This window comes from Pungitius pungitius, chromosome 4 (genome assembly GCF_949316345.1).
Source record: "Pungitius pungitius chromosome 4, fPunPun2.1, whole genome shotgun sequence".
NCBI lineage: Eukaryota > Metazoa > Chordata > Actinopteri > Perciformes > Gasterosteidae > Pungitius > Pungitius pungitius.
In genome coordinates, this window is record NC_084903.1 from 20,881,703 (window position 1) to 20,899,853 (window position 18,151).

An 18,151-nucleotide genomic window follows, 5' to 3' on the forward strand; every position below is an offset into this window, starting at 1 on the left:
CGCCAGTTAATAGTTAATAAATAGCTGAGGATTGTGTTCGCTGAGAGGCCTTCTGCCCTTTTGACCTTTTTCAGACCTTCTTTAAAAAAGAGAGGTTTTAAGAGTTGTGCATATTGCATATTGTGCTCCTGTGGAATAAAGCCTGCCGCTATAAAGCAGAGCTGATGAGCTCCGGACCTCCCTCCTCCTCACACTGAGGCCTCTTTCCTCCACAACTGGCGAAACGAACGCCACTGCGCACTGTTGCATTCTGTCCCAAATAATGACTTTTGATAACTCTAGATTACCATCCCATTCATGATTATTCTAAAGTGGTCATATTTCTAACAAACTAAAAATATGCTTAATCTATATTAAAACGGCTACTTGACAACACTTAAGTGCCGTTGTTGTTTTGGGACATGTAATTCCTTATTTACATGTGTATATATTATTTCCTATACAGCTTTACTATATTGTTTTATAGGACAATATTTTAAAGAGTGAAAGAGAAAATTGAAGTTATGAAAATGTCCATTCTGAATTCATTATAAGCAACTTTTGCACAGCGAAAATCGCTCCTGTATCTTTAATCTGATCAAGACTTGTGAGATCAATAATCATGAGGACAGAAACAATAAATGCAGTTCTCCTTGACAGCTGTACAAACAAAGGATTATTTTTACACGTGAAATGCAAAAGTTTCTAACAAAAAAAACACAAATGTTAAACAGTGGGGGGGCATTTTCGCGTCACTAGTGTTGATCAGATGACTTTTTACAAATGCAAAAAACAACATTCATGACATTATCATTGGCACTTTTATTTTTGCTGTGTAAGTTTTTCTGGCAAGAAACTCACACCGTCTTCCTTTTTATTCTCACGTCCACCGATCACATGACAGACTAAAAGAGGAATAGTGACTCAATAGAGACAGTTCAGAACTACAACTTCATAAACAAAATAAAATTGAGTGTCAGTGGGACCATGTAAAGTACTGCGGTGTCCTCCTTGATTTGATTTCTAGACACAAATACAAAGAATGTGCAAGTAAAATACAATAAATTGTGAGTTGGCAGCATTACTTATTGATCTTTTCTTCTCTCTGCGCTTATATTTAGAGCTCATCAATGTGTCCCCAACCATGATAAAGAACTAAAAGCACTTTACAAATAAATAGCTCATGTTTTCACCATCAATGCATCTCTTCTTTGTTATCAGGATATTTAACCTCTTAAGGCATCAGGAAGTCAGGTTACAATATGCCAGTTTACTGGACAAAGGCATTATGTGTTGGTATGTGAGAAGTAGTAGAATGTAGATCTAAAGTGACAGGGTTTACCAAATGGACCTGGGTCAGAGGAAACACCACCAAGTGAAGAACCCTCCAGCAGTAGAGTTTAAAACACCTTAACAAACTGTGCTTTATGGAAATAAGAAGCTTCCAGTTGGAATTACTTTTGAGTAAATTGTGTAAATATTGTGATAATGACTTACTGACTTGATTAACTGAATTGTACGTACAACATGGCCTTTTGTTTCCAGTGGATTCCCCTTAAAGGCTTTCTTTTAGTTTGAAGGTCCAAAGCATGTCGCAATACAAATCTAGTGATAAATCAGCAAACCACTTTTGTTCCCTTGTGCCACTTTCAGTCTTTCAACACACTTATCATCGCAGTTCCTCTTTACATCAACAGAAGAAATGATTTTGCATAAATTGTCCCGACTGCTTTATGAATTTTTAAAACAATATTTAAAAAAACGATTCAACGTCCGCATCTGTTTTTTCGGGCTCCCTTTTACATTAAAAAAAAAAGCACCAGAGTTTGGTGTAACAGTGCGCAAGCAAACCTATTTCTTCTTTGGTGATGGGGGGGGGGGGGGGGGTAGTTTGTCTTTCAGTGCAAAAGTGAGGCGCGGTCGCCTCAGTCCCAAAGCGTCAGACCCGCCATGACGCTGAAGCCCAGCAGGATGAAGAGCACCTTGAGGAGCTGCTTCCCGGGGGAGTTGAGCTCGTGCGGCAGGATCTCCAGGAAGGTGATGTAAACGAACGTGCCGGCGGCGAGCCCCTCCAGGACGGCCTGGATGAGCGCCCCCGCCGCCAGCCGGGCCTCCATCACGCTGATGCCGATGGCGATGCCTATCGGCGACATCAAGGCAAACACTCCGATGTAGGCGGCCACCCACAGCGGACGCACGGCGCTCTGGACCAGCTTCACCGACAGGCTGAACACGATGATGCTTTTGTGGACCAGGATAGCGATGCAGATCTCCAACACCTGGGGGGGGGGGGGGGGGGAGCAGAAAGAAAACTCATTATCAAAGCTCCCATAGAGAACAAAACGATAGTAAAAGCGTGGATCATTTCGTAGTTTGAGCCAAGAATGTTTGCCCCGTGCTGTTGTTGCCATGGTAGCCACGTGTTTGTTATCAGTCATTTTAAGGTCATCGCTGCCAATCAAAGAGGAAGCCCGTTTTACAGTCAAATTTAGATTTCTTCACTAGTTTTCTTAATAAAGTGCAAGGAATTTCAGATGTTTCATTGACCATTGTATCGATTAAGAGTTTATTATTTATTTTTACATCAAACAACAACCTAGAAGGATGTAAAAAATGAAGAAAGAAAAAAACCTGTTCTAAAACCGACAACAGCAGAGGATCTTTCAGTATCGGCCACATGGACGGTACGCTCGGACCGCTTAGGTTGTCTTGTGACCACGAGGTGCAGATCTGACTCTCATGACGGCCGGATTCCTTTCCCGTCTATGAACTCAAACCCTGCTTTCTTCTGGTCACATGGGGCTCGTTTTTGTACTGCAGCCCTTTTCTCTGGGCCAAGAAGAGCCCCGGAGGGTAACTCGTAACAAAAGAAGGATTAAAAGTGGCTTTTTGTGTCACCTTGGCGTCCGTGTTCTGCAGGCCGATGGCGAGGCCCTCAAACACCGAGTGGAGCGAGAGGGAGAGGAAGAGCATGAAGGAGCGGAAGGGCGAGTGAGCCTGGAAGTCCACGTGGACGTGGTGGCCGCTGCCCTCCAGGTCGGGGCCGGTTCCGTGGCCGTGGCCGTTTCTGTCGTCCGGGACGAGGGGGGCCCTCTCCTCCCGAGTCCCCCGCATCTCCCGACAGTTCAGGACGACCCTCTCCAGGATGAGGACCATGAAGAAGCCGGCGGCCATGATGAACTCTGCAAGGGGGAAACTGGTCTGTTTGGGGCCGACAGAGAGAGGAATCTTCAAAAACACGTTTTTGTGTATTATTCACAATAAATGATCAGATAGAACATTCTGCTTATTGACAATATTGACATACATTTACATGACAGAGATACATTTTAATACAGACAATTGTTAGCTGCAGCCCGTGTGTGTAGGCTTTCTACGTTGCTCCGTACTTGGACGTACCTCCACCGACCGAGCGTCCAGCTCAGCCTTTATGTCGGACAGATAATCTGGAATGATGTCGAGAAAACATGCTGCCAGGAAAACCCCTCCGGCGAAGCAGCTGATCAGACTCAGAACTGTGCGGTGGTTGTCTGCAAATGCATGACAAAAAAAGAAAAGAAAATCATATATTGTGTTTTGACATGAAGCTACGCACAAGGGATTAATTACAGAGGACAAATAGCATCACGTGCAGAGTAAACAAAGCCTATGTTCCAATTGCAGCATTTTTGTGCATTTCTAAAAAGTTAATCTGTCTGTTATTCACGGTTCATGGTTCGGAGCAAATGGGGCGTTTTACCGTTTGCGTTAATAAAGTTCTTATGAATTGGTTGAATGTTAGAAACATGATCTCTGTAAACAGAAGCATTGATTGTAGACCCCAAACATTTACACAAAAAAACGCCAATCCTGCTTTGAGTTTTGAATTGTTAGAAGATCACGTGACACAGCATGACCACGAAAGCACAAGAGTCCAAAATGACTCTGCAGATGCGATGGAACGAAATGACTCTCACTTCCAGTTCACCACCCAGACGTCCCTCTCACGTTACACTAATCAGTCAGGTGACCATTTGTTAATGGCAGTGATCAATTTACACATTAAGGTTGACATAAATCACATTAACAAGATACAGGAATCAGTCAACAGTGTCCTTTCATTGACCACGTTACCACTGTTCTCTAATCAGCGGGTTAATGGAGTCACAGTTGATAAAATCAATAGCGGCTCGTTGCCTTCACAACATGTACGTTATCTGCAGTGAGGACACGTGACTCCGCGAGACGGACGGAAACACTGACGTGATCGGTTACTTTATACCTGTTTGTGCTTTTATTTTAAACATTTATGTGTGGTTTGTCGCAAATGAATCAGCGACTTTTCCCCTTTTCACTTCGGCGTCTGAGTAACGAAGCGACAAGGAAGACAATCCATTTTAAATATTTGAGATGTTTCCGGTAATTCCCGTGGTTTAACTTGAGTTTTCTGACGCAATCAAAGCCCCCCCCCCCCCCGACGTCTTTGGTAACAGTGAAGAATGCCACGACAATAACCGCCAGTGTTAAAACGTTTACCTGCTGCTGTTTAAATGAACGTGAACTTACCTGTCCCGTGTGTGTCTCTGAAACATTTGACCCGAGCGGGGATAAATCCAAAAAAGAGAGTCAGGAGCAATAAACCGATCAGAGCGCCTATTTTCACCTGGAGCAAGAAGTCCATGTTGGTGCACAAAATGCTGTCCGTTCAGGAGAGAGGTTCGCTACCCGACTGAGCTAACATTGAATCAGATACGAAGGGAGCCAGAGATCCGCGAACCGACAGGAAGACAAGAGTCTCTCCCCCCCCCCCAGAAAGCAGCGGCGGCCACTGTTGTTATTTACAAGCGGACCGCCAGTTCCGACTACGGTGGCCGAGGAGGGCAAAAATAACACCAATTCGCGAAACTGTAAACCACAACTAAAACGTATACTATATGTACATACAAAATAAAAAAACAGAGAAACGTTCTGGTAGAACCGTTAATTATTGTGTCATAACTTTTTTGTTAATTTAATTTTGATTCACCAGAGTTTCTTTCATTACATTATTGGTGAAAGAAGATCACAGAAGAAAACTTCTAGACAAAAATATATTTTTTACACAAACACAAACCTGCACTGTTCATGCTGAAGGTCTCTGTTATATCAAACATTGCCAATATACACATGTTGACGACGTTACCCTGCATTTGACTTGATTTTTTACATAGTTACTGTCTCTGCACTATATGGATAACAGCATTTATTTTATTTTAATACAATCAAAACACAGGAGTTTTACACTGTTTTATCTTTAACTTTAGGCTACAGCAGGAGCCTTGTTTTTGCAGTATGTAAACAGTATGATACAAATATGAAATAGTACATTCATAATAAAACCTCATTGTAAAGACTGAAGCCCAAATAGAGAACATAAACAGTGCCTTAATAATAACTTCAATCTTCTTTTAATAATTCTTCTTTTAATGTCATTCATTGACTTTTTAAATCATTCTTTTATTGACCAGAGGGTGGCGCCATCTCACCACATTTCCACCCTTCCTCACCGGGCCACCGCCGCGCTTGCGATGGGAATCGATGACGACATCTTCCTGCGCCGGATATGTTTGCCTCCATCGATCAGGAGCCCCCGAATGCTGATGTGTTACAAGGAAGCCTCGCCGCAGGGAGTCTCGTGAGTTTCCTCCTGCGAGTCAGTCAAGAATAAAACAGTGGAGGTGAAGCGGCGGCGGGTCACAGGTCGATGTCAAAGAAAGACGCGGCGGAAGAGATCGAATGGCGGTGAGAGAAACGGGACGCGCGCGACAGAGAGAGACGGGGGGGGACAAGCGACTGATTCACCGCTACGGCTCTGCGAGGGGACCCGGGAACAAGCCCGAGCTCCACAAACTATGATCGAAGATACATTTTGGTGTCTCTGTGTAGGAAAGACTACGTTAAAAAAAAATTATGTTGGATTTTCTCCCCCTTTAACGCCGTATTTCACTCAACTGAATCGCTGTTAAGCTCTGTCAGAATCCAGCTCATTAGATTACTACCACTACTTAGTCGTGTCTGTATAGTGGCTTATTAATTAAACATTGTCTTTATTCACATGCTAGTTTACAAAGATGAAAAAACTTAATCAAACCAACAGAGAAACATCAAAAACAAGCCACTGACAGATGTGCATCAAAAGTTGAAAATGTAGTAGCAATGTTGTAGGTATTCTGACATAATAATTGATTACTCAAAAATATCTACAAGAAAAGGTCTAGAACTACAAAATTGAGTCAATACAACGTTAATACATCTTAAGAGATGAGAACGTAGAGTTATCAAATCTTCACTTTTAGCTGAATCAATACATATTTAATAATAGTTAGATATCAAGTAATACTTAATGCCCACAGCAGGAAGTTTAAGCGTGCAGCATAATAAAATGCATGTCTATTAAGCTGTTTTTTTAACTTTATTTTTAAGGAGTTGAAGAACAGCATGATCATTTTGTGTTCTTGACCCACAGCCCAAAGGGAAGGTTGGCACAAAGGGAAAGAAGCAGATCTATGAGGAGAACGAGGCGACTCTAAAGTTCTACATCAGAGTCATCCTAGGAGCCAATGTAAGAGCCTCGGAGCTGTTTTTACCGTCGAAAGAAATGCAAAACTATTGAGAGTGGATCCCCGCTCTGGTAGTTCACTTGTGTGGTATTTGTGTTAATCAGACTTACATCCCACTCCCGTCTCATCCAAACCCATAAATACACTGCTGTTCCTTCGCAGGCAATATACGCCGCCATCAATTTTTTGGTTTTCTACAGTTCGTCATCATTTTCGACATGGGTGAGTGCACGTTATCAACATCACTTAAAGTCTCAATACACCACAAATGTGACCCCAGCCTTTTAACGCCTCGCGTGCCTCCTGCAGCTCCTGCTTGTGTTCGCCCTGGCCGTGTATGTCGGGAGTTACCGCTCCATGTCGGCCATGGCCAAGCCAGCGTTCGCCGATGACGGAGCTCTCCTGGACGGAGGAATAGACTTGAACATGGAGCAGGGAATGGCTGAGTAAGTAGCCCCAACCCCCCCCCCCCCCGCCCCCCCGCCCCCCGTAGAGCGGAGGAAGAGGATATATTTGTTGACTGCTATTGAGAACTTGATTTGTTGTTTTAGGTGTTTCTATCACATGATTCTTTAGTCATTCTTTAAGTAATTTAGTATGTAAAAATGTTTTTTTTTCATATGCTTCGTTAGTCCTTGCTGAAGAGGACAGCGTTGTCCTTCTATGTGCACAGCAGCACGTCATTTTCCTAGTGATGTTTTATTGTACGCGCCTGGTTTCAGGCACCTCAAGGACGTCATCCTGCTCACAGCCATAGTGCAAGTGCTCAGCACCATCTCCTCTTATTTCTGGTATCTTTGGCTTCTGGTAAGACAAAGTCCCTGATCAATCCTTAGAGATATCGGTTCATCCTCTGACCGATTTCTCCCTTCCTTGTCTCACAACATCTTGTTTTCTTTCTTTGTGTGTGTGTGTGTGTGTGTGTGTGTGTGCGTGTGTGCATGTGCGCGTGCATGCGTCAGGCCCCGGCCCGAGCCCTCCACATGCTGTGGGTGAACATCCTGGGCCCCTGGTTTATGGCAGACAGCCCGTCGGCCCCGGAGGAAGTGAACGAGAAGAAGCAGAGAAGACAAGAGCGCAGACAGATGAAGAGATTCTGATGCTGCGGGTCGGACGGAGGCAGTATTTTTATACACAGAATCTAATATACAGATAGCAAGGAACTCGTAAGTTATTCAGGAGGACATTTTGTTATTAAGTTAAACTCTGTCCAAATCTCATACTGTGGCATCTTCTTATTGCATGTTTGTTTGTTTTTCTGCTTTCTTCTGAAATCCAATTTTTGTGCTTCAGCTATTAAATGTGTTCCCTGCTTGGATAATGTCACGGTCCAAATCTCATTTATTCTCATGCAGGGATTTGAGTTTGTTGCTTTTGCACAATTCCGCCCCCAGCAGATGTCCCTTAAACCCCTGATACTGTCACCACAATGAGCAAGACGTCACGTCTTTTGGTGATGAGAAATTTGTTATTTAAGATAACTGGGTGCACCTGAAATGTTATGTAACAAGTGCCTATAGTGTCATTCCAGAATTTCAGCCTCTTCAATAAAAGGTAGGAATGGTAGGAAGACCATGATACACTGCTGTATCAGTATAGAGTTATTCATGTTTTTGTAGGAACCTCAATAATTCCATTTAGTCAAAGTGTAAAAAAATCATACGAAAACTTCTGTTGGGGCGGCTTCTTTGCTTTGGAAACAACACGTAATAAATAAACAAGCTCACTCATCCAAATAGAAACGGCTACATTTTTCAACGGGGATTAAAGTGTCTTCTTCTTTTTTCATTTTGGCAAATAAAGAATCTTCCTCCACATTCTTCAAGCCATGAATGATGAAGCCGTATTTCTCTTAAAAACAACTGTCTAGTTCACGCCTTGTAGATCATTTCTTTAAACTTGATGCTCAACATGTGAAACACTGGCACTGCAGCCAAAGAATGGGCTTTAGAAGACGGCAAGCAGCATGTTATCATTTGGTTATTTTAAATAGTTTGAGATAATCTTAAGACCGATGAATAAACATCCCACTAAAGATATCTGCTGCCACTAATCAGACAACCACCGTTTTTTTTTCTTCAAGTGGCTCTTGGCTCTGCTCACATATTTGAGATTAGAGATTTAAAATGAAACCTGACAAATTAGCTCGTGGATGACAGTTTAATCCCCAAATACGGAAAAAAAAACGACAACCACTTTTCTGTTTCCATCCGGTAAGTTGAGCCTGAGTCCTCAGGGGAACCTTTTTTTTAAATGTATTATCAAGTCTGCTAAGTGACTTTATCCTTTCTTTCCAGTGTTGACAGAGTGTATTTAGTGATTATGTCCATGCTCAGACTGCACAGATAGTGAGTGGGCTCCCAAAGCCCAGATACGCTCCAAATATAATTGAGGATTTCTCATTGTTGTTTCATCCGAGCTCAGCTCAACAAGCAAAAACCTGCATTCAGTTTTCAAGGAGAATCGCCCGTGATGCTGCAAATCCTGCTAAAAGGAAACAAAGCAGAAACCCATTTACAAAGTTTGCCTTGATTTATCCAAACAACTCTCCCTCGCCTGAATGTATTCCCCCGAGAGATTTGTTTCGAAACGACTGCTTTTTGACTTTGTAAGCGTCCTGCCCTCCTTCATTCCTGCCGTGTGGTCCTATGCTGTCTCTATTATAGGGTTATAAACAAAGTAACCAAAATGAGAGCAGCACGGCATCCAGTTGTCGGGTCCAATCCCAGATGTGGGCTTTGAGAGGGGCCATGTTGCAGTGTAATTAGCACCGGAGCCCTTCTGCCCGTGGTCCCGCCCCCCCAAAAAAGAATCACAGTTACATGTTTGTATGAACCAATCGTCCACATAGAAACTCCCTCGTGAGAGCGTCCTTCTTCCTTCTTCCTTCTTCCTTCCTTCTCTAAAGGTTCCTTCTGGCTGAGATTAAAAAAAAGGACACTTGGTATGTTTTTGTTCTAAACTTTCCTCCTTTTCTTTCTCAATAGCACAGCGTTTGTCTCTGCTATTGCTTCGAGGGTGCAACACGAAACAGAGAAGTATGTCCCAAAATAACTTGTTGCATGTGAGAGTCCCTGTCTTGGCTCCTGATTTTAGAGAGAAAAGAAGAAGAAGAAAAAGAGAGAGAGAGGTTCTTGTTTACCACGGCAGTAAAAAAAAAAAAGGGTTCATCCTGACAAGATATATTGAGGGAGTCGAAGCTTCGTTCCATTTCCCAGGCTTTGTGTATAAAAAAAAAAAAAACCTCAATTATCGAAGCCAGAGAAAATAAATGCTGAAGTCAACAAGAAGCATCAAACCTGAGCTCGAAAAGTTGAAGTGGAGCCTTTTTTTTCTTCTTCTCATTGGCTCCAGCGGGACCCCGGGCCCTCACATTTCAGATCTCTTTACACCCAGACAAAACAGGAAATTGGGGGGGGGGGGCATTTTGGGCAGAAGTCGATCCTCTGACCCTCGAACCACAGCGCTCCCTGTCTTTGAAGTGAAGCGAGAGAATCGCCAGCAATTTACATTGGATGCAGAGTGCGCTCCCTTGAACATTCAGCCTCCGCCGTGTAAACAGAATCAGAGCCCCCCCCCCCCTCCGAGTGTTTGGCAGGGCGGGCGCTTCGCAGTCTGCTTGAAGTTTAGGATCTACGCCGTGTTTTGACTCAAACTTAACTGACCCAAACACCTCTGGCGGGCCGGTGGGAGGGGGGGGGGGGGGGGGTCCCGGCGAAGGGCTGGCTGCCATTAGCGCTTTTCTCCTGCCAATAACAAACAAGCTGTACTTTTTTTTACCCAGCTTTCTCCCTTGGTTTAAAGAGGACCCACAGCTCCCAACGTGGCCTTAAAGAGAAGCTGTTGGGCAATCTGTGTGTGTGTGTGTGTGTGTGTGTGTGCGAGCATCATCGTTGGTGGCAAACATTCAACAGCCCTTAGAGATCTTCACCTCTGTTCAACATCTGGCTCCGTCTCCGGCCGGTCGGTCCTCTGCTTCCCCGTCTGTCACCCAGCTGAAGGCACATCCATGAAGCGACTTAACGTGCCGCAGCCTTTAGCAGATTAATATCATGTTTATTTCATGGAACGTGCTGCTTTTGGACTGTAGCGCATTTAAAGGTGAAAATAAAATGTAGCTCTGCGATCATCGCTTTTTGGATGGTTGCCGTGTTAAGACGAAAATAAATATAAGGTGCTGCATCCCAAAAAACACCGTCTCTAATTGCATCTTTGCCCGATGAGTACTTATAGAGGGGAACTCCGCCGATTTCACACATTAAAGTCTGTTTGCGAGTCTGAGGTAGTTTTTATTACACGGGGAAAAAGCTACATGAAGCCCTTTGTGGCTCCAGAGGGAGCCGTGTGAAATCGGGATGACTTGCCTCATGTGATGTCACTTGAGTCGGCATCATGCAGCGCTCCTGTTACACGTTTTTTCACAGCGTAACAAATGGATGAGATGTTTCTGTTGTTTTAACGGATGTATCTCTAGAAATCTGAAAAGGATCATCTCATGAATTACCGGGATACAAATGTGATCTTACCTTGAATTAATAGTAATAGTAATATAGTAATATAGTAATATACAACATTAACGAGACAAATCTATACCATTAATTGTAAGGGTGATGTTACTAACAGAGTGACACCCCCATCTCATTCCTGCCGTCGTCTTCTCTTCTCAGTCTCCTCCATCCTCCGATGTTTCCCGTCCGTATGTCTGCTGTCAAACAACAAATGAATAAACGACAACGCCCCCTAAGCATAAAACACACCATTTGTCAGTGCTCCAAAAAACGAGGTTTGAAGCGAGTCTGGAAGACAAAGGCAGTGCCAGTAGGTGCGGATCATCAATCTCAGCTCGGCCTTGTTGGGTCATTTGTAAGAAGTCACTCACTCATTTCTCATCCTCTCAGGATTATGCAATTTCAGGGATAAAATTCATAAAGCAAACGCCATGCAGCTGTAATCAGGAATAAATACCAGTGAGAGATTGACACTATTTTTGATTTGGACCACCACCATCTACAGGAAGTGCTTCCTCTGTGCATGCTTGTACTTGACGTGTATTTGGTGTAATAACAAATCAGGAGACAGGGCAATCTCTCTGTCGTAATGTCTCCAATAAAAGCATAAAACGCCATAAAGTCACGAGCTCCCAAACGCTGCACCAACACGCCACCGGCCGATTCTGATCGCGGGATCCGATGATGAGACGCAGCACCAATTTTGTGGTAAGCACTCAGATACACAAACTCTTCCTGGGGCCACAGCCCACATCAATTCCACCTCCAGTCATTACTTTGTTTGGTTGTGTGTGCTCTTTAAAGAAAGGTCCTGCGTGAGGGGCCGCAGCCATTAGCTGCAGCGGCGGCGCCACCGACCGCACGGCTGAACCAGGATCACTGAGGCTCCATCGCACCGGCTTCTCTTCCTCTTCCTTTGTTTTCATCTCATTTCCTTCCTCATTTTCTCCGATACTGGCCCCTCTCCCCCCCCCACCCACCACCACGATGGAAGTCTAAACAAAGTACAATACTGTGAAAGTAAACAAACGCACAAATATCATGTCCTTCAGCCCTGGGGCCTTCACCAAAAACCAGACCCAGCGTCGGGAGGATCCCGGGACCGGCTGCACCACGGACCGAGTGAAAAGTAAAGTAGAGAAACAAGATGGTGCTAAAATGTCTCTGTTTGGCCTCAGAGGATAGAAAATAGTTCGCTGAGACAAGCGCATCAGAGCCACGCTTTCATTTCAGACCGACTCATTCACATCAGCCTCTTAAATCCTGAGCTCACACGCCGTTCCAACCTCCACCACCAGCCACTGCTAGACATGAGAAAATATGGCGTGCATCCCGTGATCGTGAACGCGGACCGAGCGGTCCGAGGTGTTAGGTCACGCGGGGACCTGCACCTTCTCTTGAATAAACACTAAAATAATCTGAAATGTGACGCAGCGTCAATCAACCTGCGCAGCTGTCAACTTGGCTAATGCATGCATTAACATTAATGAGCTTTTACACACTTTTTACGCAGCCCTTGTGTCCCCCCCCCCCCCCCCCCCCGCCCCCATGTCACGCTATTAGACCTATAATGGAAGTCTAGATTAATGGTTAATTTCCAGGAAACTCCTGTGTTCTGTCATAAAAGTGCTTTCCATTAATTAGTGACTCTGTTCCTCAGAACGAAGGGGGGGGGGCGGGAGCAGAAGAGTGATTAATGAGCTAACCAGTGCAGCCAGCGGCTCGCCTAGCTCCAGTGGTCGAGCGTGAGAAGAGCCCGACCAGCGAGGAGAGGGAAAGAAAATAAATATGTGGCCCTGGAAGGAAAAAAAAAAGAAGAAAAAAAAAAAGTGCATGGAAATTCATTGAAAGGGTAGCTGAGTGCAGTTTCAAAGGGATTGTGGAACATTAGAGCTGAAAGAGAGAGAGAGAGAGAGAGAGAGAGAGAGAAGGAGGCTTGATTACGTCCCTCTGTGGTGCCAGAGGTCCAGCAGACGGAGATGGGTGTGTGCCTGCTCAACTGGGAACTGTTATTGGGAGAGCGGCTCCGGCGACTTCTTGACTGGCCCTTTCTCTCTCCCTGAAGGTGTAGGGTTCGTTCTCCCGAGGGTTTGGGGATGAGACTCCGCAGAGGAGCCGAGGCTCTGAGAAACACACACGGGCTGACAGAACATGCAACACGCTTCAGCTTTGCATCCTCAGAATAACAAACAAAATGAACATTTCCGACTCGTTCGAGCAAACACGCTGGCCCCAGTTCAACTTTGGGTTTCAGCTTTGAGCAAAATGAGCAACGGAGGCGGAATATAAAGAAAGTCGTAACTTATTGCGCTTTTTTAATGGAAACATGGTGCATTGTTTTCCTTATGCTAAGTTATCCTGCCGCTAGCCGTAAGTTGACATTTAAAGCAATAGAGGATCATTTTTTATATCTGTTATTTACATACGAAGCTACTGTCCAAACACTGGCCCTAATCAGTACACTCTAGTCTTTATGCTAAGCTAACGCTGCTAACTGGTAACTTGATAGTGAACAGAACATAAAAATTGCTGTTGATCTTCTCAGCCTCTGCAAGAAAGGCAATACTTGTAATTCCCAGATTGTCAAACCATCCCTCGGCGTTTCGTCACCCCACGGCGGCATTTCTGCCCCCCCCCCCCCCCCCTCCGGGGATCCTCGCGGGCGCCATATTGAGACGGCGGCCTGGCACGAGTCCCAAAGCCACGGCGAACACATCACATCTCCAGCACCGCCGCGCGTGCGTTTTGAGAAGCCGGCCTCCCTCTCTCTCTCTCTCTCTCCCTCTCTCTCTCTCTTGGTGGCGGCCTGTAAGTGGGCAGCGCTTGTGTGCGTGAATGTTTATGCGAAAAGAGAGAAAACCGCCTGCCTCGGGCCGGGGCCCCCTCCCCCCCCCCCCCCCCGTGCACCGTCTCTGGTGCGGAGGAGAGAGCCATTAGGGGAGCGATGAAGCCGATGACATGTTGTTCCTGTGGCGGGCCGCCGGGGGCCCCCAGACTCCTCTGCGTGGGAGCCCTCGGGTCTGCCGCCGGGCCGACACAAAGACGCAGGCCGGGCCCGGGTTTATTTTGGGAGGCGGTTTGGTGCCGGACACCCTGTCTGCTCTCCCGCCAACCTTCATACTAACCCCCCCCCCCCCCCCCACCCCCCCACCCTCTTACAACACTCACAACACACACACACACACACACCTTATCGGCGGCACAGCCACACGCAGGCGACCCGGAGGCGATTACATGGCGTCAGTAACAATTGTTGAACTCACAAAGAATAAAAAACAGGTTTTGAATCATTTGTCCCTGATCCAGTTCAAATGAAGTAAAAATAGATTTGATCATAGTGCTCAGAGCTTTTAAAATTGAACCTTTGTGTTATTTTGTTTTGACATTTTACCGCTTTTTAACACTCAAATCCATCAGGTGACCTTTGATCCCTAATTCCTTGTTATCTAATCATCTTTTCATGTGTGTAAAATACTACTTTGAAAAGAAGAAAATTACATTCCAATCATCTATTGAATGCATAAAAACGGTTGTCGTTTCTGTTGAATATGCTTCTCATCTTCTACTACCTTCCTTCATCTTATTTTGTTTATGCAATCAATGTGCAAACAACGGTAATAATGAGTGTAATTCAATGATCATGTGGCTGCACATTGTAAAAAGACCCTGTATCCCTCCGTTTGTCCTCTTCATGTATATATATATATATATATATATATATATATATACTGTATACTTTAGTTCTGCAGACAGTTGTCTGACTATTGATTGAGGATTCAGGTCATTTGAGAGAGCTTTATTCTCATTGCCTCTGATGTAATTACACATCCAATGTCCAATGAGGCTCTGGGCCGTACAGAGATATTAATAATGTAGATGTGTTGCACTTGGTCCCTGTGTACATTAGCCAATCCATATGCACACGGCTGTTTCATTGCACGCTTTGGAACTGGTTTTGTCCATCGATGCGTCCCACAGGTCAATGCCACCACGTCTCCCACTGGGTGAGGTCAGCTAATGTCATTGCTGCTGTTAATATTACCTGTACGCTTGAGGCCAATGTGAAGACAAGCACATCCCTTTTCATTGTCACTGCCTTCCGTTGTGAGTGTCATAAGTAGCACTACATTTGGAAAATGTGTTTTAAATTAGATATAGAAAGTTATCAATAGAATAATGATTTGTATTATAAAATTCTTGCAGACGTTTGTTTCACACAAAACACATGGTGATAAAAATCCCGTGTTTCCACTTTGACAGCTTCATGTGTAACTCAGTGTTGAGTATTAGGAATGTATGTTACACCCTCTTTGATTTATGTGCTTGACCCAGCCGAACTAATAAACCCCATATGGCTTTTCTTTTCTTCTCCTGTTGACAACCAAATGTCTGCATTTTGCATTCGATTGGTCTATCTATCCAGAAATACAAATTAAAAAAAGAAAAACATATATATACATTTTTTAAAGGATAAAAAGGTCCTTTATTGTTTTCAATAAATGTACTATAAATCTTAATGTCTGTGAGTCCCAGTGGTGTTTATGCAGCCACTGAAACATTCAACTGACGAAGCTCTTCCAAAACACTTCCCACTCTGCATCTGATTGAGTTACACTGGGAAACACATTTTAAACAGGTGCCCACACACGCACTCTCACACACACACACACACGCACACACACGCGCGCGGCTCTCCCCTTTTTCCTCGACTCTCTCCTGTCACTGTAACTTGACTCGGACGTCTTCAGCAGCCCCGTCGTCCCTCGCATACCTCAGTAGAGGCCTGGTCCTGGTACTCCGCACCCATACTGAAACTGACACTCAGGGGGGGAACTCTACTGATATGAGGTGTGAAACCCCCCCCCTCTCCCCTCTCTCCCCTCCCGGGGGACGCTGCTGGACTAATCCCGCTGTCGTAACACCCACTTCAACCAACGCGAGTTGTTAAAATTCCACTCTAGAGCTGGCACAGAGACGGGCAGCGGAAGGACTGGCGTGATGCCACTTGGGGATACCCCAGTGTTTCCCCTGCCATTATTTATTAACACTGGGCTACAACCCCCCCTGACCCTAATTCCCGCTTTACCCACTATACCCATGCCTTACCCCCACTTTACCCCCACTTTGCCCATGCTTTACCCCCACTTTACCCCCACTTTACTCCCACTTTGCCCATGCCTTACCCCCACTTTACCCCCACTATACCCATGCCTTACCCCCACTTTACCCCCACTTTGCCCAGGCTTTACCCCCACTATACCCATGCCTTACCCCCACTTTACCCCCACTTTGCCCATGCCTTACCCCCACTTTACTCCCACTTTGCCCATGCCTTACCCCCACTTTAACCCCACTTTACTCATGCTTTACCCCCACTTTACTTGTGCTTTACCCTCACTTTGCCCGCACTTTACTCATGCTTTACCCTCACTTTGCCCCCACTTTACTCATGCTTTACCCCCACTTTGCCCCCACTTTGCCCCTGCTTTACCACTTTGCTCGTTGATTGTCATGTAAAGCTAGTCTACCAAACCCCACTGTACTAAATGGCGGCTGTTGATGTCATTTTGCACTTTGCGACTCAGGTTCCTTTTCACGACATGCCAGAGAGTCTACAGCGGCCTTCAAGTATGAGGTGACGCAACATGGCGGCCTCCGTGAAGAGGAGCCGCTAACATTATTGCGGATTTGGTGTTGTTACCCAAACCAATTTCAACCGTGACGCATGAACCCTGACCAATCCAAGCATCGAGTACTAGCTGATCTCAGGCGGCGAAGGGCGAGTCTTGCCAGAACCACAGCAGGATTTGAATTTATTGACTCACTCCATTTGACAAGCTCAACATTTATGTTTTGAGATTTGTTTACTGAATGGTCTTAGTCCTTATTATTGCACTCTTATGATTGTGGTATTGTAATTAATTAATGCACAATTTATTCAAATGTGCTTAACGATAACACAACTATAAGCTCTTATTGTAATGATCAATAACATCCAGGAGGTATTGTTATTTAGGTATCACCTTGTATTAAATACTTCATGGTCTAAAAGCTCAATGTTTTTCACCATTTTTGAGAATGGAATATTTCTTAGAAAGTAAAGTTAAAGAGTGGACAACTTCATTATTAATTAGCAAAAGATATTTCTAATTTTTATTTTTTTAAATATAATAACAATAATTTGCACACATAATATGAGGGCAATAAAACAAATACCATACGTTGATTGCATCATAATCAAATACAGTCGAGGAACTATTTGGAATCCTTAAGCTGTTATTTTGTATTTTTTTCTCCTGTGATGTTCACGCTGCAGAGCGTTTCCACTTTGGGCAGAGCCGGATGTTGCGTCTTTAAGAGTTAAGAAACTTGAAACCTATCGTGTTTGCGCAACAATCAGTTCGACTCCCAGCCGCCAAAGTGTCTAGACTGGCACATGATGGCGGGAATCAACCAATGGCTCCAGAGCTTTCCTCTGGGGCCCCGAGAGAGAGAGGGAGAGGGAGAGAGAGGGAGAGAGAGAGGGAGAGGGAGGGAGAGAGAGAGAGAGAGAGAGAGAGGGAGAGAGGGAGAGGGAGAGAGAGAGAGAGAGAGAGGAAAGTCAATTCCTGTAGAGTTACAGGCTCAGTGTTTTTGATTTCAAAATAAAAGCATCATGTTTGGAAACTATATATTTTTTCTCAGTAGGAAAATTAAAAAACAGGATTTAAGAAAAAAATGTAAATCCGACTTTCCAGGACACTGAAAGCAAACTAAAATAACTCGAAATGTTATGAATAGGGCCAGATTATCTGCTCCCTTCAGAATTAGTTCCCTTGCCTTCCCTTTTTTTAGTTTCAATAGTGTAGTTTTTAGAATATGAAGATTAACAGAGGCCTTGGGATCACACAATAAATGAATCTATTTTTTTCATCGACGTAAAAAACTTTTCTTCAACAAATTTGCGCACCACGTTCACCGTTAAAACCTTTGTTTTGAAAATCTCCGTCAAACAACCATTCCGTCCATTCTGTTCGGCTTGACTCCCGTGTGCGCAGCGGCGGCGTGTGTGCATGTGGCTACGCGTGTGCGCGCGTGTGTGTTTAC

The 18,151-nt window shown here is 44.6% G+C and overlaps 2 protein-coding genes across 4 annotated transcripts; one reads left to right on the forward strand and one right to left on the reverse strand.

Moving 5' to 3' along the window:
• Nucleotides 1-504: 504 nt before the first annotated feature.
• slc39a1 (solute carrier family 39 member 1) lies at nucleotides 505-4,781 on the reverse strand. The gene is made up of 4 exons (XM_037454261.2): nucleotides 4,525-4,781; nucleotides 3,379-3,509; nucleotides 2,878-3,180; nucleotides 505-2,258 (listed from the first exon to the last, which is right to left on the reverse strand). Exons 1-4 carry the CDS (start codon nucleotides 4,637-4,639, stop codon nucleotides 1,905-1,907), a joined length of 903 nt encoding a protein of 300 aa, XP_037310158.2. The 5' UTR covers nucleotides 4,640-4,781; the 3' UTR covers nucleotides 505-1,904.
• Nucleotides 4,782-5,499: 718 nt separating this feature from the next.
• Nucleotides 5,500-7,955, forward strand: tmem208 (transmembrane protein 208). Of its 3 annotated transcripts, none has more exons than XM_037455291.2 (6): nucleotides 5,500-5,632; nucleotides 6,464-6,559; nucleotides 6,720-6,779; nucleotides 6,867-7,003; nucleotides 7,280-7,364; nucleotides 7,520-7,955. In XM_037455291.2, exons 1-6 carry the CDS (start codon nucleotides 5,561-5,563, stop codon nucleotides 7,655-7,657), a joined length of 588 nt encoding a protein of 195 aa, XP_037311188.1. In that variant the 5' UTR covers nucleotides 5,500-5,560; the 3' UTR covers nucleotides 7,658-7,955. The 3 variants fall into 3 exon arrangements, with proteins under 3 accessions (XP_037311188.1, XP_037311197.1, XP_037311206.1); XM_037455300.2 differs by having other exon boundaries at nucleotides 5,535-5,739; XM_037455309.2 differs by lacking the exon at nucleotides 5,500-5,632 and having other exon boundaries at nucleotides 6,489-6,628.
• Nucleotides 7,956-18,151: the final 10,196 nt, after the last annotated feature.